The sequence below is a fragment of the Myxine glutinosa genome, chromosome 1 (genome assembly GCF_964187855.1).
Source record: "Myxine glutinosa chromosome 1, kmMyxGlut1.1, whole genome shotgun sequence".
Classification (NCBI taxonomy): domain Eukaryota; kingdom Metazoa; phylum Chordata; class Myxini; order Myxiniformes; family Myxinidae; genus Myxine; species Myxine glutinosa.
Genome location: NC_136261.1, coordinates 48,208,011 through 48,234,652, shown reverse-complemented (window position 1 = coordinate 48,234,652; position 26,642 = coordinate 48,208,011). Strand labels below are relative to the sequence as shown.

The 26,642-nt window shown below is 43.8% G+C and overlaps 1 protein-coding gene across 1 annotated transcript in view; it reads right to left on the bottom strand.

Moving 5' to 3' along the window:
- Nucleotides 1–26,642, bottom strand: part of PODN (podocan) — a 95,862-nt gene that overhangs the window by 45,451 nt on the left and 23,769 nt on the right. Inside the window, exons 2-7 of the mRNA XM_068110854.2 lie at nucleotides 16,782–16,914; nucleotides 16,375–16,468; nucleotides 14,990–15,054; nucleotides 6,446–6,555; nucleotides 3,777–3,933; nucleotides 2,025–2,140 (exon numbers count right to left, since the gene is read on the bottom strand). Of these exons, the coding sequence (XP_067966955.2) occupies nucleotides 2,025–2,140; nucleotides 3,777–3,933; nucleotides 6,446–6,555; nucleotides 14,990–15,054; nucleotides 16,375–16,468; nucleotides 16,782–16,871 (632 nt within the window). The 5' untranslated portion in view covers nucleotides 16,872–16,914. The remainder of the gene's footprint in view (nucleotides 1–2,024; nucleotides 2,141–3,776; nucleotides 3,934–6,445; nucleotides 6,556–14,989; nucleotides 15,055–16,374; nucleotides 16,469–16,781; nucleotides 16,915–26,642) is intronic.

Below are 26,642 nucleotides of genomic sequence, written 5' to 3'. Positions count from 1 at the left end.
ATAATATGTGAATGACATGTCCATGCACATGTGAAATAGTTTTTTTATTTATAAATCCTTCATTTGCACACTATTCAGCATTGGAAACTTGAGCGAAATCCAAAATTATGTGCAATAACCTTCCATTTTTCTTTATGGTGTTTTGCATAAATGGACAGGTTGGAGTTCTTTATTTAATACTTGAAATATTAATCATGACTATTTTCTTTCCTCTGGATGGGTTGTAATCAAAATATCTTTCTTTAATGATGGACGACACGTTGTTCAGTTTTTAAATGCACATTAACTCAAACGTCCTCTTTATTGTACGGAATCTTTGTTTGGGCGGTTTATAGTAGACCGTTGCCTCAATCACCCCAAAACAAAACATGCATTAGCTCATTTCCTCCACATTGGTAGAAATGAAAACGAACCTTTATTTCATGATAGAAGACACGTTGTTCAGTCTTCAAATGTACACAAGAGGCCTGAGCCTAAGGCCACAGGCCTTAAAAGTGGTGACCAAAATGGCGGACGTATGATTTGATTTGTTTTGAGGTTAAATTGTGGGTGGAGTCAGGCTAGCTGTCCGACCAATGGGCGGAAAGAGAAATGGACGGAGAAATTTGGCTACTTTAATATATAGATGACTTTACAACTGGCAGAATGCGTCACTGGGAGATACTCCCCATAGATCCTGAGTTTTTAGCCTCCGCCCCTGAGGGTGGCAAGAGGCATTATGTTTTTGGGTTGTCCATCCGTACATATGCCCGTCTGTATGTCCGTCCGTTTGTACATACGTCCGATTGTACGGGTTAAACCTCGTTTTTCTCAGCAACTACATGTACGATTGAGACAAAACTTTCAGGGTAGAAGCGACAACCATGCAGAATGTTTTTGTGATAATTGTGATGTCATAGGTCACGTGGTATGGCAGCCACCTTGGATTAAATGCAAATATTTAAAAAAATTATCGGAAACCGCTGAATGGAAAAATTTGAAACTTGGCACATTGTCAAGTACTCCCAATGGGGAACAAAAGCATGATAATGATGACATCATCAGTGAAGTGATATACCAGCCACAGATGTTTTGATCAAATTCCTTATCCTAAAAATCTGAAATTGCTTGTGAAGATCTATGACCCATTTGTATTGAAATATTAAATTTATGACATCATCGGTCACATGGTTTGGCAGTCGTATTGAATTAAACCTAAAACCTTCAAAAAACATCTTCTCCCAAACCACCAAATCGATTGACTCGAAACTTTACGTGTGTCATTGACTTGGCATGGCGATTAAAAGATTATCACAAAAACATCATTGGTCACATGGTGTGGCAACCATATTGGATTGAAGGAAAAGATTAAATTATTATATCTTTTAAACCACTTACCCTATTGATACGAAATTTTACAAATGTCATCGCACAGCACTGTTGCATATACTGTACTTTGAAAATTATGAGGTCGTAGGTCATGTGATTTGGCAGTAATCTTGGACAGAAAAATGAACCTTATCCGATCAACACGAAACTCAACAAACGTGATCCCTTACCCATACATATGCAGAGTGTACATTTTTCATGTCATATGTCACGTGGTTTGGCAGCCATATTAGCTTAAAAGCCGATATTTAAAAAAAATACCTTATACGATACCGCTTCACCGATCGATGTGAAACCTGTCCTGTCTGGTAAAAAATGGGATACTTGAAAACAGCTGAAAGGATTTAAATTAAACTTGTTTATTTTTAGGATAGTGAACGAGGGCATCTACCCATTGTCACGCGCAGGGACTACGCGGAGGCATATTGGCGACAGTCACATTGCTCTAGATTCTTATTACAATGGTATTTCTCTAGCGGCGTAATCGATATTATTCTCCGGTGAATGGCCAATATCCCATGCTCAGGGGTTGATTCAAACTCGACCAACCTTTACTTTGTGTAACTTTATTTTGAATGCAAACTTTAATGAGTACATGCCAATAGAGATCACAATACATGCATCCAGAACAGAGGCCTTTTCAGAAGATTACGTACCAGAGGGCTTTGTTTTCCAGCTTGTCATTTGTGAGGTTGTTGTTCTGCAGATAAAGTTCCCTCAATAAGTTCATATTGTCAAACACCCCAGATGGAAGACTTTTTAGGTGATTGTTCTGTTGGAGAGAAAACTATATTTAATTTCATTTTGCCATTTAAATACAGGGGGTTGCATGTCATGGGAATTTTATAGATTGATTGTTTTATTTGATTTCCCACCAAATGAAAAAAATAATTAAAAAAACCAGTGTACTCTCTGATAAACGAAGTCGCTGAAGAATGGAAGAGATCAATAGAACGTTGGTCGAAGTGTGCTAACCGCCACGCTCATTTGCTCGATGAAGTCCTATTCTTGCCTAGTCCTATTCCTGATCTTCATAAATGATCTCTCTGAATCTCTGGAAAATCCCCTATTTGCTGATGACGCCACCCTCTGCCATGACATCCGTCATCCTTCATACAGAGAGACTGCAGCCTCGTCCATCTCTTCAGACCTTGACAAAATGAGAAGCTGCTCAAACACTGGAACATGTCTTTCAATCCTGACAAATCTCACACTCTTACTAACTCTCTCCAAAAGGACCGTCTGGAAAAGCCCACCTCCACTACCCCATATAATTTCTTAATAATCCTCTTGAGGAAGTTCAGTCATTAAAACTCTTGGTCTCACTTTCAGCCATGATCTTTTTGGGGCAAACCACATTTCTAAGTTGGTGTCAAAAGCCAGATGCTGCTGGGCATCCTTCATCATGCAAGATCCTTCATTGGCACACCTGAACTCCTATCCATTTACAAGGCCTTATCTGCAGCCTGATGGTGTACTACGGTCCCCTCTGTGTTGGTGCCCCTGCCTCACATCTTGCTCAGCTTGATGCTGTGGAAACCAAGACCTTCAGGATCATTGGAATCTCCCACACTGAACCTGAATCTATGGGCTTATCACTTTCCCATTGCAGACTCTGTCTGTCCGTCTTTCTCTGTCTTCTACCAACTCCTTTCTGGTGTTGCACCCACTGCTCTTTCAATGGTTTGTCTCCCCCAGGTTCCCGCAGAGCACACGTGGTCGACCTCTAACCCCTGCTAGTCAAACTCCCAAAATCCAGGATCACTGCTCATCTCCACTCATTCATTCTTCTTCCCCCCCCCCCCCCCCCCATCTATGGAATCAACTTCCAAATTCTCTTCAATCTCATTCTTCCATCCAGGTCTTCCAGACAGCTGTTCACTGTCAGCTCAGATCATCCCGCATCCAAAACCAAGATCTTTTCTACCCTCGTTGACAAAACTAGGTGGATGATTTGGTTCGGCGAAAAGAACAAGTCGATTCGATTTTGGTTCATGTCTGAATCCAGATTCGGCCTATCAGTGGGATACAAAACGTAAACTGTTCAGCTTGGCGGAGGAATGCGTTCTACCGAGTACCCTTCTAGTCGTGTCCTTTGTGGTTTCCCACCTCTCCTACCTACCCTTGTTACCCCTATCCTCTCGCCTATCTTTGTTTTGTCAATTTCTAATTCGAGAATTTCCAGGTTGACCTTTTAATCTTCCTTTTTCTTTGTGCATTTCTGCAGTTTATATGTGTATTTAATTTAGAGGTCTTTAAATATTTTTAACGCAAATATTTTTCAACCACTTCCCTCATGGTTTGATCACTAGAACATCAAATGCCACTCACTTCACCCATCCCACCTTGTCCAACTCCTTTCTCAGATTCCTCACCATCTGTTTTCCCTAGGCCCCATTCCCTGAAACCTGAAGATGCAGGCGGTAGACAGAGGATGGCAGGCCCTGTGGAACTGTGTGGAGTAAGTTGCTGGAGAGAATGAGAATCTCAAGCTTATTGGAAGACTCGAGCATGCCAGCTGGTATTCCGGCATCTGTCAGCTTGTTGTTGTGGAGGTACAAGGATCTGCGAAGGAAATAAGACAATGCACTTTAATGAAATTAACCATTAATTAATTATTAATTAATTAAATCATTAATTCGTTTATATTAGTTATCCAGTAAAAATTGTGTGGAGCGTTAAATGGGATGAGTACACAAAGGAGAAGTAAGCAGACAGGAAAATATGACAAACAGGATAAATGTGGAAGTGTGGGTGGAGAAAAAGGGGAGAGTCAGTGGGAATAGGAAAAATCGGGAACACGAATAGGGGATAACATGGGATGGTGATGGCGCATCATTTTAATGGAGTCGACACATTTTAAAGGAGAACATTATAATTGGACAGACTCAGGGAGACAGTTCCACAGTTAAGAGAAGACAGGAACAAACAAAAGGCCTTCAATTATAGCGCTTCCTGGGTCACAATGTGAGATTTGGTGGCACGAGCCCACTGAGGTTCCTGGGTCACAATGTGAGATCTGGTGGCACGAGCCCACTGAGGTTCCTGGGTCACAATGTGAGATCTGGTGGCACGAGCCCACTGAGGTTCCTGGGTCACAATGTGAGATCTGGTGGCACGAGCCCACTGAGGTTCCTGGGTCACAATGTGAAATTTGGTGGCACGAGCCCACTGAGGTTACTGGGTCACAATGTGAAATCTGGTGGCACAAGCCCACTGAGGTTCCTGGGTCACAATGTGAGATCTGGTGGCATGAGCCCACTGAGGTTCCTGGGTCACAATGTGAAATCTGGTGGCACAAGCCCACTGAGGTTCCTTGGTCACAATGTGAGATCTGGTGGCATGAGCCCACTGAGGTTCCTGGGTCACAATGTGAAATCTGGTGGCACAAGCCCACTGAGGTTCCTGGTGACAATGTGAAATCTGGTGGCACAAGCCCACTGAGGTTCCTGTGTGACAATGTGAAATCTGGTGGCACGAGCCCACTGAGGTTCCTGGGTCACAATGTGAAATCTGGTGGCACAAGCCCACTGAGGTTCCTGGGTCACAATGTGAGATCTGGTGGCATGAGCCCACTGAGGTTCCTGGGTCACAATGTGAAATCTGGTGGCACAAGCCCACTGAGGTTCCTGGGTCACAATGTGAGATCTGGTGGCATGAGCCCACTGAGGTTCCTGGGTCACAATGTGAAATCTGGTGGCACAAGCCCACTGAGGTTCCTGGTGACAATGTCAAATCTGGTGGCACAAGCCCACTGAGGTTCCTGTGTGACAATGTGAAATCTGGTGGCACGAGCCCACTGAGGTTCCTGGGTCACAATGTGAGATCTGGTGGCACGAGCCCACTGAGGCTCCAGGGTCACAAAGTGAAATCTGGTGGCACAAGCCCACTGAGGTTCCTGGGTCACAATGTGAGATCTGGTGGCACGAGTCCACCGAGGTTCCTGGGTCACATTGTGAGATCTTGTGGCACGAGTCCACTAAGGTTCCTGGGTCACAATGTGAGATTTGGTGGCACGAGTCCACTGAGGTACCTGGGTCACATTGTGAAATCTGGTGGCACAAGCCCACTGAGGTTCCTGGGTCACAATGTGAGATTTGGTGGCACGAGCCCACTAAGGTTCCTGGGTCACAACGTGAGATTTGGTGGCACGAGCCCACTAAGGTTCCTGGGTCACAATGTGAGATCTGGTGGCATGAGCCCACTGAGGTTCCTGGGTCACAAGGTGAGATATGGTGGCACGAGCCCACTGATGTTCCTGGGTCACAAGGTGAGATCTGGTGGCACAAGCCCACTGAGGTTCCTGGGTCACAATGTGAAATCTGGTGGCACAAGCCCACTGAGGTTCCTTTGTCACAAGGTGAGATATGGTGGCACGAGCCCACTGAGGTTCCTGGGTCACAAGGTGAGATATGGTGGCACGAGCCCACTGAGGTTCTGAGGTCACAAGGTGAGATATTGTGGCATGAGCCTACTGGGGGCATCCACATGCCATGGCACTGCAGATGAAGGCTTTGTACACTGCTAGGAGCTGAGAGAAACCGAGAAATGGCTGAGCTCCACAAGTAATTCAAAGTCACCTCTGTCGTGGAGGACATCTTAAATTCGTGATCGGTCCAGTAAATGCCACGACAGATCGTTAATCCAAAAAGATCCAAAGACTGCACCTCTACCAGAGGTCGACTGTAGAAATAAACGGCCGGGATAGCCATCCGCTTTCTCACATGAAGTGGTTGTGATGAATACAAATTTAGTTCAGAAACCTATAATTTCCTTATTATAATCTCATTGTTTGAAATGGCTTTGAAGAAAGATTAAAATGAGTAATTTCTTTAATTCAGAGTCTGACAGTGTGGGTCTGTCGTCAGCAGGAGAAAATTGAGGAGAGGTATTCATGTCACCTGTCAAAGACCTTGCTCTTGAAGCTCTTTTTGAATTGTAGTTGTGTGTGTGTGTGTGTGTGTGTGTGTGTGTGTGTGTGTGTGTTTGTGTGTGTGTGTGTGTGTGTGTGTGTGTGTGTGTGTGTGTGTGAAGTCTCAAAAAGGTGCTACTTGTTGGCATCAGTTGTTTTTATTACCGTATAGCAGGCTTCTTTTTAAAAGCAGGAGCTGGAATTCTAGAAATTTGATTGGCTGCCAAGTCGATGCTGATGAGGCTTTCCGGGAGATGCTGTGGAGCTAGAGTTAGCTGCAGGAAGGGAAGACACAGGCAAGAAAATGTACATGGAGGATAATTGAGCAAGGAATAGCAGAGAATTAAACATCATTTTAAATAAAATAAAGAAATCCCCTTTTTTCCATGATTATGGAACTTTTGACCTTAATTAACCGGAGTCAAAAGTTCGGCAATTATTTTTGAGCTCTGTATTCTTATTTCTCTAACGCGCAAAGCGAAAGCAGGGTTGTTTCACTTTGTCCGTCCATCCATCTAAAAACGTCAGTTTATGACCAGGAATAACTTCATTTCAATGGAATGTTATATTTTGAACACAAATTGGAAAACAATCCTGTAATTTAACAGTACTTTGTCTCTGAATTCCTCCCGATCGCGCTTGTGCACAGTGAGTTATTTAAACAGTTAAACGGTCTGTCAGTTAAACAAAATTGAAAAACATTCCAAGCAGGAAACTTACTGTTTTTTTAGTGACGTCATAAAGGACACAAACAACAGGCATGAAGATTTGAGGGAAAAGACAGAGGGAGACGTGGACAAACAATGGGTGTGAGGCGGATTGGGGGGCAGGAAAAGATGCATAGGGCGGACAAGATGGATACAGAAGGGAACTCCCAGGAGGGAGAAACTGGAAATTTGGAAGAAGGAGATATTGGTGTGAGGTGAGCGGGTTAACAAGAGTAGAAGAGATCACGGGTTTGGATTGGGGACGATCTTATATGGTGGTGAACAGCTGTCTTGAAGACCTGGAGGGAAGGATGAGATTGAAGAGAATTTGGAAGTTGATTCCACAGGCAGGAGAAAAGAGGAACAAATGAGTGAGGTGAGCAGTGATCCTATATTGAGGTAGTTTCACTAGAAGAGCGTTGATGGTGGATCGTGTGAGCCCTGCAGAAACCTGGGGGAACAAAGCACGGGGAGCTGCAGCCTTTCTCTTTGAAGGATGAGGGATATCACAGCAGAGGGTGGAGTCATCAGAAAAAATAGATAAAGAGGATTTTCCAGAGAGTCACAGAGATCACTCATGAAGATAAGGAATAGGACTGGGCCCGGAACACTGGCTTGGGACACTCCAGTCTTGACATGGAGAGGAAATGATGAATTCCGTTGAGATAAAAAGTGTTTAAAAAAGTGTCAACAGTGTTTAAAAAACAGCCACCACAAATAGTCTTGGAGGATTTCAATGCATCGACTGGCACTGATGGGGATGGTTATGAGGCATGTGTTGATCCCCATGAATCCGGGACTGTGAACCAGAATAGCACTAAGTTCCTCGGCTTTGCAATAAGTCATGGACTTAGGGTGGCTGGCTCATGGTTTCAGCGCCCACAGCCTCATCGCTGTATTTGGTATGCCAATGCTGGTGGTGTGGCAAAGGAGATTGACCTGACCATGTGCTCATTGATGGTCAATGGTGGATGCTCCAGAACTGCAGTGTCTCCTGGAGTGCTCAGTTCCTCAACACTGACCACAGGCTTGTTGCAGCTAAAATCCAAGAGAATGCTATCATCCCAGCTTCGGCTGGATGTGGGCAAGCTCAAGGAGGAGAGGGTAGCTGAGGAGTTTGCGAGCAGGTTGAGTGGGGATTTTGGGGATCTGGATGCATTGGGGGGATCCTGAGGAGTTGTGGAGTGCCTTCAAGACCACCATCCTTGATGTTGCTGGTGGCTGTCTTGGAACCCATCGTCAGGCGAAGAAGAACTTTGTCTCTCGGGGGACGCTCGATACCATCGACCAGAGTCGCAGGGCCAGGCTTGATGGCAGAGCTGAACTGTTCCGGGAGCTGAGGCGTAAAACTGTATGTTCGCTTAGGGCGGACAAGGAGGCCTATATGCGAGGAACTGGGGAAAGGGTAGAGCATCACTTGTGGACATGTGATTCTCGTCCTGCTTACAGAGGAATCTGTGCATTGCGTTCCTCTAAGCCTGTCCCTAGGTGTACTGCGGTTAGAGCAGAGGGTAGTGGCCTCTTGACAGAGGAGTCTGAAGTGAAGGCCTGCTGGGCCAGTTACTTTGAGCGGCTGTACCAGGCTGACCCACCGGCTGTTGAATTGGATGTCAGGGGTGTTGCTATCCCAAATGCTGACCCCCCAATTAACAGTGAACCACCTTCACTTGTGGAAACACAGGCGGCGGTGAACCGGCTGAAAAAGGGCAAAGCTCCTGGGATTTGTGGCATCCATGCTGAGCTTCTCAAGGCTGGAGGAAATGCTGTACTTGAGTCGTTGCATGCAGTTCTGTACTCTGTTTGGAGCACAGGCATCATCCCAACTGACTGGAAGAGGGGCCTTGTTGTCCCCCTCTGGAAAGGGAAGGGTGATCACTAGGACTGCAACAACTATCAAGGGATAATGCTACTCTCGGTGCTGGGCAAGGTCCTTGCTTGGATCATTCTTGAGAGGGTTGCTGAGAGACTCAGATGAGATTTGTTACCTGTATGGTCCGTGAGCATCAGCTGCGGCTGTATGGACATGTGGCTCGTTTTCCAGCTGCTGATCCAGCTCACCAGATACTCTCAGAAAGGGAGCCTCGCGAGTGGAGGAGGGAGGCCAACGGGCCGACTATGTGCCTCGTGGTTGCAGCAGGTTGATCGGTATCTCAAGGAGATAGGGATGGGCCAGGCATCAGCCTGGGGGGGTGGGGGGGGGGTGGCCAGACGGAGGCCCCTGGAGTACCGTCGGAAAGTGGATGAGGCTCCCATACCTGACCTGGCCTGACCACAATGTCAACCCTTCATTTGTGAGATTGAAGAATTTGGTTGAAAAACCAAGATTCGGAAAATATTGGAATAGGCGCAAATTGGAGCACTCACCATTTTAACCAAGCTCATAAACGTCCTGATGTAACTTTTGTATGGCACCATAATAGGATGCATGATGGCCATCAACCAATCATTGCTTCACAAAACAAAACAAATCACGAATGAGCAGAATCGGGCTCGTTGAGACTGAAACGGGCCAGGCAGAAAGCTGGCTGATGGAAAGCCGGATGGGCGTGTTAACACAAATAGCCAAGTGGCTGTGACATCATTCACAAATTCAATTTTTTAAATACATGGGCTAAGGGTCATAGTAGAGCTGATGCTCATGCACATGCGCACACACACACACACACACACACACACACACACACACACACACACACACACACACGAGCCAAACACTTAACACAGCAACTGAGCTTGGGGGAAGTTCCGTCACAAACGTCACTTCCTGGGATACTCTGGGTACTAGTGACGTCATAACAATGGCGCCGCTTTTCTCACCGTACTCAGCGGGGCATTTCCTCAAGAGGAATTTAGTCCTCCCCATGGATGCCAACTGACGTGGATTGTATGTACTCTATCCTTTTCAAGCAAGGAAGCAGCACGTATTATTTTTAGTAAAGTCTTTGGTATGACTTGAACCGATCCAAACCAGATGGGTGATTTTTAGGAGACACCATCTCCTTAATGGATGGCCACCAACTCGTGTTATCCATCATCCCAACCTGCAATCTTTTCTATCCCCAGTTCAATGTCTTATAAGACTACATGTTTCATATTGTTGATAAATAAAGTCAAGCAGGGTAAGGAGTCCAGATCTAAGATCAAAATTGTGAGACTTGGAGGATGCACAATATTTTATGGGCATAAACACCTCATGTTTGTCGGCGGGGCTAGGTGAGGACTTCCCATGAGAGATGCACACTTGTGTGAAAGGCCATCACAATCTGTTAGGTCAGTGTATATCAGCCATGGCGGCACAGTGTGCTGTGGGGTCACAAGTGCCAAAGTGCTTAAAAAAAAATTGGGGCCACCCAATGGGCGGGACTGCCAGGGGAGCACACGCTGCCCAGGGGGAGAAGAGAGAACGAGAGAGACCTTGAGACGAGGAGGAGGAAGAAGAGGGCTCATATGTCTTTGGAGAGATTAAAAAAGCCTCGTGTAAAAGGAGCACAAACAAGTGGTTCTCTCTGGAGTTTTGGGATTGACCCAAGCTGGGATCACCCTGTGTTTTTGGTGGGCCTAGAGGAACAGGGTAGAGGGCAGACCAGTTGGCATCACTTGGAGGACAAAAGGGGTCCATGAGGCCTGGTGGAGGCTGATCGTCGCTGGCCTTCCTCATCTCATGACTGATCTTCATCATGTTCTGCTTGTTTTTACATCATCTTGGGAGCTACTCGTCACTGGCTCTCATCTCACACCTTTTTCCAAAGCGGGCTGCATCGAGTCTAGCGTCCACCCTGCGCATCAGAGAAATGGGAAGTCTCCCCTGTGTCTTATTGTGTGTGATCTGTGGCACCTTTAGTGGGATATAAATTGCTTTTTTTTTCAATCATTGCACATAAGTTTGAATATTCCCATTTACCTCCTCGTGTCCTTTTTGACTCGCCTGGTTCATTCTGTTTTTTTTAATAGCGTCTTGTTTACTCTCCTCCCTGTACTTTACCTTACAAGATAAATCATTTAACAGGTAAGAAAACGCGTTCAAGGCATTTGTTTTCCACGTGCGTTTGTCGTCGATTTCAGCTGAATTGAATGTGCCTTGGGGAACGCTAAAGTTGGAGATCTTATTGCACGCAGTGTAATAAAAGACTGCTTGGACCATCTCTCGGGACGATGGGTTCTGGTGTTGAGTGTTCTGTCTTAACGGGTGCTCAGACGCGTCAATATTCATATTTTAGGGTAAATTCATCAAACTATCAGTGATAACAGTCATTCGTGTTTATTATTGTCGATTAACAGCCTTTTTTATGTGCATGAAACAAACTGGTTTAAAGTAAATAACAAGAACAATCTCATTTTATGGTATCAGTCAGTACGTTGTGTGTCTGCCCTTTGCATTCTTGAGTGCCATCACTCTTTTACCTGTGCTTCCTGTGTATGACTGAAGCACTCTGAAAGGAATATTGTGGCAAATAGCCTGTCGCACATTCCACAGTTTTGTCAGGGTTGTTGGGTTGCTCTTGTTCTTCTCCGTTTCCAGGTAATCCTATATGGCCTCGATGGAACTCATGTCCAGAATGTGGGTGGCCATTCGAACAATCGGAGCACACCAGCCATAATCTTGTTCTCCAAATAATGTTTAACTAAATTAGAGGTGTGTTTTGGATCATTGTTTTGTTGGAAAATGAATCCTCATCCAGTTAAACTATCTCCACCAGGAACTGCATGGTGCTGCAGTATCTGCTTGCACGTCTTTTGTAATTTGTACAAATGTCTCAACAGTATTGGTCTAAGGCAGTGGTTCTCAAACTTTTTTGGACTACCGCCCCCTCTGCCCTCTTGGACCGGCCCAATGCCCCCCTTGTCCTATCGTTCGTTTTCGGACACCCAGAATTTATGTAGATAGGAAGCAAAAATAACAGAAGCCAAATATTTTCTGAATAATATTTTACTTTATTTTACTTTACTTTTTATTTTATTTTGCATGACCTACAATGTTTCAGCAGAACAGGCCCAGGTGAGGCAAACTGGGAATCTGTTATCACAGGCCCAAATACCGTAAGTGTGAAGGGTGGGCCTGGTGACTCGCTGCGAGATTACGAACGTTTGGCTCCATCTCAGTGAGGTAGAGACGCAGATCGCCCCTCTCGGTAATGTCAAGGTGGTTTCGATACTTGGTCAGCAGCACCATCACGGCGCTGAACCCTCTTTCAACGAGGTATGATGTGGGGAACGCCATCAGCAGCAGTTCTGCCTCTGTACACATTGCGGGGTATTCGCCCCGCTCCAGAATCCAGAATTTTCTGTATTCATGCTGCGAGAATCTCGCCTTCGCCTCATCATCATTGTGGAGGTTGATAATTTCGTCCTGTAATTCGCGCTTCACATCTTGAATGTCACATTTGAATGGGTTGATCACCCATGTTGGCTGGCACCGACAGTTCTAGCATGTCTCTGAAACGCTGTTCCATATCTCCACGAATCTTCTCAAGGTGATTGCAATAAACGAGTAGCTCTTCATCAGAAACAGCAGTTTCCTTTGCCAACTGGGGAAAGTGGTACATATCTCTGCGGCCGAGGGTTTCCCTGTGCAGAGTCGCCTTGGTTACGAACGCGCCGATCACTTTCTTTGCTTTAATCAGTGTCATATGGTCACCCTGGAGTTGTTTGTTGACATCATTCAGTATACTGAATATGTCGGTGAGGTAAGCTACATCATGCTCAATCGCATTCACTTTCTCCGATAGCTCCGTATCAATTTCCGACAGAAACTCGACCACTGTTGAGAAGAGGGCATGGAAACGGATCAAACAAGTGCATTTGGACAACCATCGAACTTCGGTATGCAACAGGAGCCGCTCGAATGCCTCATCGTTCTCCTGGCAAAGCTGACGAAACAGCCGATCATGCAGAGACGACACCTTGATCTTATTCACTGCTTTGATTACTGTTTGAATGATGTATGAAGTCTGGTGCTGAGAGCTTTTGCTACAAGATGCTGGCGGTACACGACACAGTGAATGGCGAACACGGACGGTACCTGGTTCTTCAGAAGCGCAATAAAACCACGCTGGCGACCAACCATCGCTGGTGCCCCGTCCGTCGCGCAAGCGAGAATGTTCTCCATCAGTATGTTCTTATCTGTAAAGTACTTCTCCAACGTTTGGAAGATGGAAGAACCCTTCGTATCGGTCTGGAGAGAGCGGGCAAACAACATTTCTTCCACTATTTCCTGATCACGGATGAAGCGAACGTAGCAGAGTAACAGAGCTTCACTGTCACGCAAAGTGGACTCCTCCAGCTGGATGGCGAAGTGTGTGCTTCTCAGCTCACTACACAGCTTATCTTCTACATCTGATGACATTTCATCAATCCGCCTGGCCACGGAATCATTGCTGAGCGCAATCGACGAGAGAACTGGATTCGGATCCTGGCCCATAACGGTTTTTATCACTTCCCCAGCAGCTGGTTTGATCAACTGTTCACCGATTGAATACGGTTTTCCAGATCTGGCGATGAGCAATGACAGCTTATGCGACGCTTCCAGTCCTTTATCCACGAGCTTTTGGCTGGCTTTGAACATCGTCGTTACAATGGATCGCTTCTCAAATTTCTCTTTCAGCGATTGGAAATGGCTGACCTCTGCGCGGGCCTGATCACTGTGCTTTTTACTCAGGTGCTCGCTCAGTCGAGATGGTTTCATTGCTTCATTGGACAGCGTGAGACCCCACCAGAAACACATCGGTAACTGTTTGTTCGTCGGAGATGGAATGAATCCATACTTGATGTATTCAACGGAATACTGACGACACTTTTTCTTTGAGGCCGACATCTTGAAGCCGACCGGACGTGAAGCTTTTTTGAATAACGAAATCAACAAGCCAAAATGTCGAAAGACTAACACCAGCGCTAACACTGACTGTTCATACCTTGCCCAATGTCTGTGCTGGCAAGGCCAGGCTGTAAAGTTGAACCAGGCACGTTGAATAGTCCAGCACGAATAGAGTGTATTATATCCCGCATAAAAAGATTCTTGCAAGCCGATTGGTTGAAATGGCACCACGTGACAAAAATTAGTGTTGTACTGCGGCCAATAGTATTTCGCTGTTGTCATACACTATCATGTTTGTTGCATGAGCATGTATGGACAAGAAAATACCGACACGACATCAGCGAATAAGTGATCATAAAAACCATGCGAAGGGGGAAAGAATGTGGTCGTTGATTGGATGGCCATTTGCCGAATGGCGCCGGGTAACCTGTTCAGATTGCAGGAAGCCCAATGAGCGCTCCAAATCGCCGCTGCTCCTCTAAATCGCCAGTGCCCCCCAAATCATTGGCAGCGCCCCCCTACCGCCCATGGACTCTCGAGCGCCCCCCTGAAAGTTCCCAGCGCCCACTGGGGGGGGGGGGGGGGGTGGTAGGGACCACTTTGAGAAGCTATAGTCTAAGGAAACATTTTGTCATCCTGAGGTAGTAAGTTGTGTCAATGAGCACGCCATCCTTGGAAGGGGTCATTAAGCTGCCCATGCCATCTGTTACCATGGAAACTTTAACATCTACAAGTGAATGCTATCTTTCAAAAAGTTAAGGAATTGCATGTCAAGACCCTGGCCATGTTAGCTCTCCCAAACCTGCTTTGAGGCTGCAGCACCTTGTGATCATGTATATCAACAACCTCACTCACATTCTCAGCTATAGATACCTTCATAAAGAGTCTTAGGGCCCTTGATGTGCCCCTCACTGAGGGAATGGTAATGGGGATAACAACAAGAGCAACAGCATACAGTATCTACCAGCTTAAATTAAAAGTTCTTGGAAACGTATCACATGCAGGACAATGCCATTAGTACACATGCATGTACTTTAACATGAATTTAAAAGATATGAGTAGACAGTGGATGAACACACATGGTATACAGGATTTGAACTTGGGAACTTGGGCACGACAAAAGTGCACACACGTGCTGTCATGCTTGTTGGATTTTTAAGGTGAGAACAGAGAAAAGTTGCAGGAACTCACGTGGTTGTTCGCGAGGTACAGGTACTCCAGGTTTGAGAGTGATTTGAACGGGTCTCCTGCAAGGCCTGAGCAAGAAAACTAGTCACACCTTGTACCAAATATTCATTAATCACCAACAAGTTTGCATTTCCTCCACAATCCTCCCATTTATAAGTTAGAATTGAGCAAAAGGTTTGAATGAGGAGGAATTTCGGTTACATCCGCCACCGAAGGTAAACGGAGTTTAGGTTTTCACCGCTGTTTGTTTGTTTGTTACTTGCGAAATCGAAAATCGAAGATTTTGCAAGTATATCGGTTGGTCTTGTGCGTTGTTCTGTCTGTCTGTCAATCACCTACAAGTCACAATTTTAAACCGATCTTCACGAAACTTCACCATATGGTAGAGTTGGTTATAAGGAAGAAGTCCATTGATTTTGAGGTCAAAGGTCATCTTGAGGTCAAATTTCTAAAATTGTCATTTTTCATCTGATCAACCTGAAAATTAAAGAGCAATTGCAATGTACATGACGGAATTGGGAAGTGAACTATTTTTGGGATCAAAAGATCAAAGGTCAACTCAAGGTCAAACTTCTAAAATCATCAATTGCCATCAGAAAAATCGTCAATATTAATCCGATTGACCCGAGCTTTGATTAGGATTGTCAATTTTAATCTTAAAGAAATGGGAAATTTGATGTATCCATGGCAACATTTTTCAGGGGGAGGGGTTGATTTTGCAAGTATCGTGCTCTGCATGAAGTCTTTCTTGTTTCTTTGCCTGTCTGTGAACAGGATATCTCAAAGTTGTGGACAGGTTTGGACGAAATGTGGTGGACAGGTTGGGTGTGTGACATGGATGAATTGATTCATTTTTGGTGAAAATCCGGATTCAATCCAGATCCGAGATTTAAGTGATTCTTCACCATTGAGTGATAGTGGTAAAAACGATATATAGCACGATACATCAAAAAGTTGTAGATGGATTTGGACGGAACTTGGTGGAGAGGTTGGGTTTGTGACGAGGAAGAATTTATTAAATTTTGGTGAAGATCTGATCCGAATTTTTTTAAATCTTCAAGCGAATTCTTCACCATTGAGAGATGGGATCAAAAACGATATATAGTATGATACGGACAAAACTTGGTGGTTACGTTGGGTATATCTCTGCAGTTTAAAATAAAAACGTTTTTTACAATATTTGTCAAAGATAATCTTTCAATTTCTCAAGAAGATTATCTTTGTGGCCTTGGATTTGTTGAGCTCAAATAAATATAAATATTAACGTGAATTTATCATATCAAGTTGTCCGTTACCATCTGCAAGTACCTTGGTATTCGCAGACCAATGAGCAAGCTACATCTTTGTAACAACAATTATACAATTACCCTTTGCAAGACTGCACTCACCATTGCTGTTGATGAGGTTGTTCTGGAGATTGAGGGTTTGCAGTTCCGCAAGGCGTGAGAGCTCCAGTGGCGGAATCTCTTCAATCATGTTGTTCTGGCGCAGTTGGAAATGCTTTACGTTCAAGGTTAAAATCATCCCTCAACATCAGAGAGCAATGATGAGAAGGTAAAAATTTGTGTGCCAAGGGAATATAAGCATTCTTTATAAATATCAATTGACCGAAGAAGTTAGGGTTCACAGGTTATTGCCAATAGAGACCATTAGTAGTCTCCAAAAGTGTCCGCAAAGTACAATTGCAATTACTCCATTGCAATTCGTTTGCCGAAACAATATTCCTGGAAATACAGCTTTCCAGAGGTTTCCTTGTTTCTTTTTTTTTATATCTCAGGTTTTGTGACTGTCATACCTGTAGGGATAAATGGCGGATGGTGTTTGGCAATCCTGATGGAAATGTATCTATCTTCTTGCCAACGCAATCCACAAATCCATCAGCCATACATAAACAGCGAGACACGCAGCTGGTTCTTGATGGAGGTACACTGGGTGGAGGGGGTGGTGGGGCAACAACGAGATGTCCTGGCATGAAATATATCAGGAAGCATAGCAGGGGAAGTATAGATCCAAAATTGTTCATCATTGTGCAAAGCTGTGGTGAGAAAGGGAAGAGAAAACAAAAAGTGAAAATATATTTTGGTACAGAATATGCTCCGTGGACGATTTGTCTTAACCGAGATTGCACAATGTATTTTTTAAAACATATTGTAATACTAATAGAGTGGTCCAGGAACAAGGCCTATGAGAAAAGGTCTTGCTCAACCCACACCACATACAAGGTTTGATGGCATATTCTGTTAGGGCGACCATTCTGGAACATTTCCAGGGTGTCACTCCAGATTGTGGTAGAACTTTTTTCTACGGGCTAATGGTAGTATGGCTTTAGACATTCTTTGTCTACTGATGATCTATATCAATGCCAATGTCTGTGGTACAGGTCAATGGCTCCCATGCAGATGACGGCATCTGAGAGCTTGTCTGGCACTCTCCACTGGATCTCCTTGGCCTATACGTGGATGGCAAGGTCAAATGTGAGAACGCTCATCTTCTGTTCGAGGTTTGCCATCGCTCTTCGTGCAGTCTTCATCGCTGTATATATTGTGCCAGAGTCAGCGGGAGAACCTCCAATCATTGGGCAATAACTTCCACAGGGTTGCACAGCCTGGCAAATGAAATCGTTGCATGGAAACCACTCCAACCAGGCCCGCGCTATTGGTTGGGATCTATCAGCCGGTTTAGCGAGGTGTTCATGCCAAATAATTTAGTTTGACTGCCTGATTATTCTATGTGCTCTGAACACTGTAACCAGTCTTTCCACGCCTTGACAACAAAATTTGTAACGCTGGGTCTTTTGCCTTGGGTGCTGAACTCATGCATAGCTGGCATCATCATTGCACTATCGAGAGATCGGTTCCTCTGAGAATGGTCAGTGCGCTTTATTAGGGGACCAAATTGTCCTCGTTGGTACAACACAACGGTAGTGGCTTGTGTCGTGTGTTCTCCATCTAAAATGTCCTCATTGGTATCATTATTGTCACCAGCCATCTGAATGAAGGCACCGACTTAGCCAGAATCTCCTTTGCTGGGCCAGCATCAATGGCCTCCATCTCATCGTAGCAGGAACAGTGACCCATTCTGTTTAATAAAGTGATCAGTTATTTTGATCAGGTTATGTGGCGCACTGCCATGGCAAGCAATGCAAACAAGAAAGAGCAATCGGAGATTGCAAACCCTCGCCAGGATGTATTTTCAGTGGTTTTTAAGGCTTTTGTGTTAAAACAAATATGGCGGCCGAACCACGTGGCCGATGACGTCATCATTATTATTTTTTCTCCACCAAATTTATTCCTAGATGATTTTATAAATTTCATCTGGATCGGATGTTTTGTACTTGTCAAATTATGATGTCATAATAGAGGCACCTATGACATCATTGACAGATGTTATTCCACATGGAGAATTCTTTGCAATGAGCCATGTCTCAATTTGTTCTATGCAGCGCTTTCGGAGATATAGAGGTGCAAAGTTTTTCGGTTTCTCCAAGATGGCGGCCAAACCACGTGACCGATGACATCATCATTATTATTTTTTTCTCCACAAATTTTTGCCTACATGACGCTCAATAAATTTCATCTTGACAGGGTAAAGTTTTGTACTTGTCGAATTATGATGTCATAATGGAGGCACATATGACATCATCATTAACATATTTTATTCCCCATGGAGAGTTCTTTACAATGAGCCATGTGTCAATTTTTCTATTCAGCGTTTTCGGAGATATAGAGGTGCAAAGTTTTTCGATTTTTCAAAGATGGCGGCCGAACCACGTGACCTATGATGTCATAATTATCATTAAAAATTTTCTACAGGTGGAGGTGCACCTATGGTGAAAATTTCCTGTCAATCGGACCAACGGTTGCAGAGAAAATCATATTTATTCTGCGCGGACAAACAGACAGTCAGACAAACGGACAAACAAACGGACTCAAATGCAATACCCTCTCCTCTGGCGAGGGTAAATATATTGTGCGACCATGAGGATCATTCTCACGTCCAAATGATTTCTGCATTCCGGAGGAAGATTCCAAGCATCATGACTGTCATTGGCGGATATAACGCAACGCAGGAGCCAATATAGACCGTCTGGAATAATATCGTTTTGGCCAAGGCAAGATTAAAATCTGCGGTGTTCTTAGGTTTTATACAGATTCCATTACACTGAGAAATACTACTTCTGATGAGCATCGCAGTGCAGTACAAAAGCCTGGTGCGTCCAGTCTGTTCGCAATGTCTTTCATCACGTGTAGACGCACTAGGGTCTGACGAGTTCGAGGCTTCTTAAAAAGATGCATTCAGAACATCCTGAAGAGAGAAGGAGCTGCTATACACCAGTTCTGGTTGTGTTTTACTTTGGGGCAGGTGGAATACGACCTCTTCTTGAAAATGCCTCATCATTCTGAACTTCAGATTCTGCTTTGTGTGCTTGCCTGCCTAATGTAGGTCTATACCTTGTACATCAAGAAGAGACTTGTATTTGTTGAGAAGCTTGTCCATATATCATAGGCCTTGCCACCTTCTAATTCAGGTTTAAGATCGTTAACCAGTTCATCAAAAGCACTCACGTATTTGTCTTCATATTTACCGTCCGTAAAAGCTCAATGCTTGACGTTTGTCTTGCTGGTGTAGTTTGAACAGCTACCTTGTAATATTTGGCTTCTGCAGCCACAAGGTCATTGCTCACACCACGGAGCACAACCTCTCCACCAAGTTCCATCCAAATCCATCCACAACTTTTTTAGGTATCGTGCTATATATCGTTTTTAGCACGATCACTCAATGGTGAAGAATCATTTAAATCTCGGATCTGGATTGAATCCGGATTTTCACCAAAAATGAATCGATTCATCCTTCTCACACACCAAATCTGTCCACCAAATTCCGTCCAAATCTGTCCACAACTTTGAGATATTGGAGCTCACACCACATATCTTAATCACCTTGAGCTCCTGCTGCATGCTCATTTGAATGACAAACTTCAAATGTGCCAACACTCAGCATTTCCGTCACCTTTTTTTGTGGGACTTGTTTTTTGCAGAACAGGCATCCGGCCCAGTCCATGACATTTGACTGAGAGATCGATCGTTTCCCTGGCTGGCTCACGTCTGTCATGTCAGATCCTGATGCTTCCGAAGGAGAATGAGATAACCCACGTCTCTTCTGAATGAGATCCAGATAGTGCTTGCTAGTGCACGTCTTGTAGCAATTTGAGTGCCAGTTTACATCTGTAAGTATCAGTGCCTCTAAATCTGCTAAATTTGGACGACATATTGGTTGTTGATGAACCAAACGTCAGTTTCTGATAAAAAAAAATCATCTGAATGTATTCACCTAAAACTAAACTAAATGAGAAACTTTTCTACTCAAAAAGTCAGATGTAGGTTCAATCTGCTGAAGATTTGCTTGAAAAGAGCAAGACAGATTGAACGCAAAACTGAAAACGACAATTTCTGCAGTGGTCTCTTCGATTCTATACCACGTGATGAGATTCCGTGCATCTTTGCGTACTGTAGTGGAAGTCCTGGTTCGAAAAATAGAGCTGTATGAATGACCCCACGACCCAACCATTTTATATATGAAAAAAGACAATAAGAACTGACCCCATTATAAATATTGACTCGTAGAAAAAAAGGTTATACCACAATCTGGAGTGACACCCACGCTAGAGATGCTCCAGAAAAAAAGGTTATACCACAATCTGGAGTGACACCCACGCTAGAGATGCTCCAGAAAAAAAGGTTATACCACAATCTGGAGTGACACCCACGCTAGAGATGTTCCAGAAAAAAAGGTTATACCACAATCTGGAGTGACACCCATTATAGAGATGTTCCAGAAAAAAAGGTTATACCACAATCTGGAGTGACACCCACGCTAGAGATGTTCCAGAAAAAAGGTTATACCACAATCTGGAGTGACACCCATTATAGAGATGTTCCCGAAAAAAAGGTTATACCACAATCTGGAGTGCCACTCACTATAGAGATGTTCCAGAAAAAAGGTTATACCACAATCTGGAGTGACACCCATTATAGAGATGCTCCAGAAAAAAAGGTTATACCACAATCTGGAGTGCCACTCACTATAGAGATGCTCCAGAAAAAAAGGTTATACCACAATCTGGAGTGACACCCACACTAGAGATGTTCCAGAAAAAAGGTTATACCACAATCTGGAGTGACACCCATTATAGAGATGCTCCAGAAAAAAAGGTTATACCACAATCTAGAGTGCCACTCACTATAGAGATGTTCCAGAAAAAAAGGTTATACCACAATCTGGAGTGACACCCACACTAGAGATGTTCCAGAAAAAAGGTTATACCACAATCTGGAGTGACACCCATTATAGAGATGCTCCAGAAAAAAAGGTTATACCACAATCTGGAGTGACACCCATAATAGAGATGCTCCAGAAAAAAGGTTATACCACAATCTGGAGTGCCACTCACTATAGAGATGTTCCAGAAAAAAAGGTTATACCACAATCTGGAGTGCCACTCACTATAGAGATGTTCCAGAAAAAAAGGTTATACCACAATCTGGAGTGACACCCACGCTAGAGATGTTCCAGAAAAAAAGGTTATACCACAATCTGGAGTGCCACTCACTATAGAGATGTTTCAGAAAAAAAGGTTATACCACAATCTGGAGTGACACCCACACTAGAGATGTTCCAGAAAAAAGGTTATACCACAATCTGGAGTGCCACTCACTATAGAGATGCTCCAGAAAAAAAGGTTATACCACAATCTGGAGTGCCACTCACTATAGAGATGCTCCAGAAAAAAAGGTTATACCACAATCTGGAGTGCCACTCACTATAGAGATGTTCCAGAAAAAAAGGTTATACCACAATCTGGAGTGACACCCACACTAGAGATGTTCCAGAAAAAAGGTTATACCACAATCTGGAGTGACACCCATTATAGAGATGCTCCAGAAAAAAAGGTTATACCACAATCTGGAGTGACACCCATAATAGAGATGCTCCAGAAAAAAGGTTATACCACAATCTGGAGTGACACCCACACTAGAGATGCTCCAGAAAAAAAGGTTATACCACAATCTGGAGTGACCCTCACTACAGGGATGTTTCAGAGAAAAAGGTTAAACCACAATCTGGAGTGACACCCACGATAGGGATGTTCCAGGAAAAAAGGTTATACCACAATCTGTATTGACACCCACTATGGAGATGTTCCTGAAAAACAGGTTATACCACAACCTGGAGTGACACCCACGATAGAGATGTTCCTGAAAAACAGGTTATACCACAACCTGGAGTGACACCCACGATAGAGATGTTCCTGAAAAACGGGTTATACCACAATCTGGAGTGACACCCACGATAGAGATGTTCCTGAAAAACGGGTTATACCACATCTGGAGTGACACTCACTACAGAGATGTTCCAGAAAAAAAGGTTATACCACAATCTGGAGTGACACCCAGGATAGAGATGTTCCAGAAAAAAAGGTTATACCACAATCTGGAGTGACACCCATTATAGAGATGTTCCAGAAAAAAAGGTTATACCACAATCTGGAGTGACACCCACTGTAGAGATGTTCCAGAAACAAAGGTTATACCACAATCTGGAGTGACACCCACTGTAGAGATGTTCCAGAAAAAAAGGTTATACCATAATCTGGAGTGACACCCACTGTAGAGATGTTCCAGAAAAAATGGTTATACCACAATCTGGAGTGACACCCACTACAGAAATGTTCCAGAAGAAAAGGTTATACCACAATCTGGAGTGACACCCACGATAGAGATGTTCCAGAAAAAAAGGTTATACCACAATCTGGAGTGACACCCACTGTAGAGATGCTCCAGAAAAAAGGTTGTACCACAATCTGGAGTGACACCCACTATAGAGGTGGTCCAGAAAAAAAGGTTATACCACAATGTGGAGTGACACCCACTACAGAAATGTTCCAGAAGAAAAGGTTATACCACAATCTGGAGTGACACCCACGATAGAGATGTTCCAGAAAAAAAGGTTATACCACAATCTGGAGTGCCACTCACTATAGAGATGTTCCAGAAAAAAAGGTTATACCACAATCTGGAGTGCCACTCACTATAGAGATGTTCCAGAAAAAAAGGTTATACCACAATCTGGAGTGCCACTCACTATAGAGATGTTCCAGAAAAAAAGGTTATACCACAATCTGGAGTGACACCCACGATAGAGATGTTTCAGAAAAAAAGGTTATACCACAATCTGGAGTGCCACTCACTATAGAGATGTTCCAGAAAAAAAGGTTATACCACAATCTGGAGTGCCACTCACTATAGAGATGTTCCAGAAAAAAAGGTTATACCACAATCTGGAGTGACACCCACGCTAGAGATGTTCCAGAAAAAAAGGTTATACCACAATCTGGAGTGCCACTCACTATAGAGATGTTCCAGAAAAAAAGGTTATACCACAATCTGGAGTGCCAATCACTATAGAGATGTTCCAGAAAAAAAGGTTATACCACAATCTGGAGTGCCACTCACTATAGAGATGTTCCAGAAAAAAAGGTTCTACCACAATCTGGAGTGCCACTCACTATAGAGATGTTCCAGAAAAAAAGGTTATACCACAATCTGGAGTGCCACTCACTATAGAGATGTTCCAGAAAGAAAGGTTATACCACAATCTGGAGTGACACCCACGCTAGAGATGTTCCAGAAAAAAAGGTTATACCACAATCTGGAGTGCCACTCACTATAGAGATGTTCCAGAAAAAAAGGTTATACCACAATCTGGAGTGCCACTCACTATAGAGATGTTCCAGAAAAAAAGGTTATACCACAATCTGGAGTGCCACTCACTATAGAGATGTTCCAGAAAAAAAGGTTATACCACAATCTGGAGTGACACCCACGCTAGAGATGTTCCAGAAAAAAAGGTTATACCACAATCTGGAGTGCCACTCACTATAGAGATGTTTCAGAAAAAAAGGTTATACCACAATCTGGAGTGACACCCACACTAGAGATGTTCCAGAAAAAAGGTTATACCACAATCTGGAGTGCCACTCACTATAGAGATGCTCCAGAAAAAAAGGTTATACCACAATCTGGAGTGCCACTCACTATAGAGATGTTCCAGAAAAAAAGGTTATACCACAATCTGGAGTGACACCCACACTAGAGATGTTCCAGAAAAAAGGTTATACCACAATCTGGAGTGACACCCATTATAGAGATGCTCCAGAAAAAAAGGTTATACCACAATCTGTATTGACACCCACTATGGAGATGTTCCTGAAAAACAGGTTATACCACAACCTGGAGTGACACCCACGCTAGAGATGTTCCAGAAAAAAAGGTTATACCACAATCTGGAGTGCCACTCACTATAGAGATGTTCCAGAAAAAAAGGTTATACCACAATCTGGAGTGCCACTCACTATAGAGATGTTCCAGAAAAAAAGGTTATACCACAATCTGGAGTGCCACTCACTATAGAGATGTTCCAGAAAAAAAGGTTATACCACAATCTGGAGTGACACCCACGCTAGAGATGTTCCAGAAAAAAAGGTTATACCACAATCTGGAGTGCCACTCACTATAGAGATGTTTCAGAAAAAAAGGTTATACCACAATCTGGAGTGACACCCACACTAGAGATGTTCCAGAAAAAAGGTTATACCACAATCTGGAGTGCCACTCACTATAGAGATGCTCCAGAAAAAAAGGTTATACCACAATCTGGAGTGCCACTCACTATAGAGATGTTCCAGAAAAAAAGGTTATACCACAATCTGGAGTGACACCCATTATGGAGATGTTCCAGAAAAAAGGTTATACCACAATCTGGAGTGACACCCATTATAGAGATGTTCCAGAAAAAAAGGTTATACCACAATCTGGAGTGACACCCACTGTAGAGATGTTCCAGAAACAAAGGTTATACCACAATCTGGAGTGACACCCATTATGGAGATGTTCCAGAAAAAAAAGGTTATACCACAATCTGGAGTGACACCCACTGTAGAGATGTTCCAGAAACAAAGGTTATACCACAATCTGGAGTGACACCCACTGTAGAGATGTTCCAGAAAAAAAGGTTATACCACAATCTGGAGTGACACCCATTATAGAGATGTTCCAGAAAAAAAGGTTATACCACAATCTGGAGTGACACCCACTGTAGAGATGTTCCAGAAAAAAAGGTTATACCATAATCTGGAGTGACACCCACTGTAGAGATGTTCCAGAAAAAATGGTTATACCACAATCTGGAGTGACACCCACGCTAGAGATGCTCCAGAAAAAAGGTTGTACCACAATCTGGAGTGACACCCACTATAGAGGTGGTCCAGAAAAAAAGGTTATACCACAATGTGGAGTGACACCCACTACAGAAATGTTCCAGAAGAAAAGGTTATACCACAATCTGGAGTGACACCCACGATAGAGATGTTCCAGAAAAAAAGGTTGTACCACAATCTGGAGTGACACCCACTTTCGAGATGTTCCAGAAAAAAAGTGATACCACAATCTGGAGTGACATCCACTATGGAGATGTTCCAGAAAAAAAGGTTGTACCACAATCTGGAGTGACACCCACGCTAGAGATGCTTCAGAAAAAAAGGTTACATCACAATTTGGAGTGACACCCACTACAGAGATGTTCCAGAAAAAAAGGTTATACCACCATCTGGAGTGACACCCAGGATAGAGATGTTTCAGAAAAAAAGGTTATACCACAATCTGGAGTGACACCCATGATAGGGATGTTCCTGAAAAACAGGTGATACCACAATCTGGAGTGACACCCACTATGGAGATGTTCCAGAAAAAAGGTTGTACCACAATCTGGAGTGACACCCACGAAAGAGATGTTCCAGAAAAAAAGGTTATACCACAATCTGGAGTGACACCCACTTCAGAGATGTTCCAGAAAAAAAGGTTATACCACAATCTGGAGTGACACCCACAACAGGGATGTTCCAGAAAAAAAGGTTGTACCACAATCTGGAGTGACACCCACTTTCGTGATGTTCCAGAAAAAAAGTGACACCACAAACTGGAGTGACACCCACTGTAGAGATGTTCCAGAAAAAAAGGTTATACCACAATCTGGAGTGACACCCATGATGGAGATGTTCCTGAAAAACAGGTTATACCACAATCTGGAGTGACACCCATGATAGGGATGTTCCAGAAAAAAAGGTTGGACCACAATCTGGAGTGACACCCACTTTCGTGATGTTCCAGAAAAAAAATGATACCACAAACTGGAGTGACACCCACTGTAGAGATGTTCCAGAAAAAAAGGTTATACCACAATCTGGAGTGACACCCATGATAGAGATGTTCCTGAAAAACAGGTGATACCACAATCTGGAGTGACATCCACTATGGAGATGTTCCAGAAAAAAGGTTGTACCACAATCTGGAGTGACACCCACGAAAGAGATGTTCCAGAAAAAAAGGTTATACCACAATCTGGAGTGACACCCACAATAGGGATGTTCCAGAAAAAAAGGTTGTACCACAATCTGGAGTGACACCCACTTTCGTGATGTTCCAGAAAAAAAGTGATACCACAAACTGGAGTGACACCCACTGTAGAGATGTTCCAGAAAAAAAGGTTATACCACAATCTGGAGTGACACCCATGATAGAGATGTTCCTGAAAAACAGGT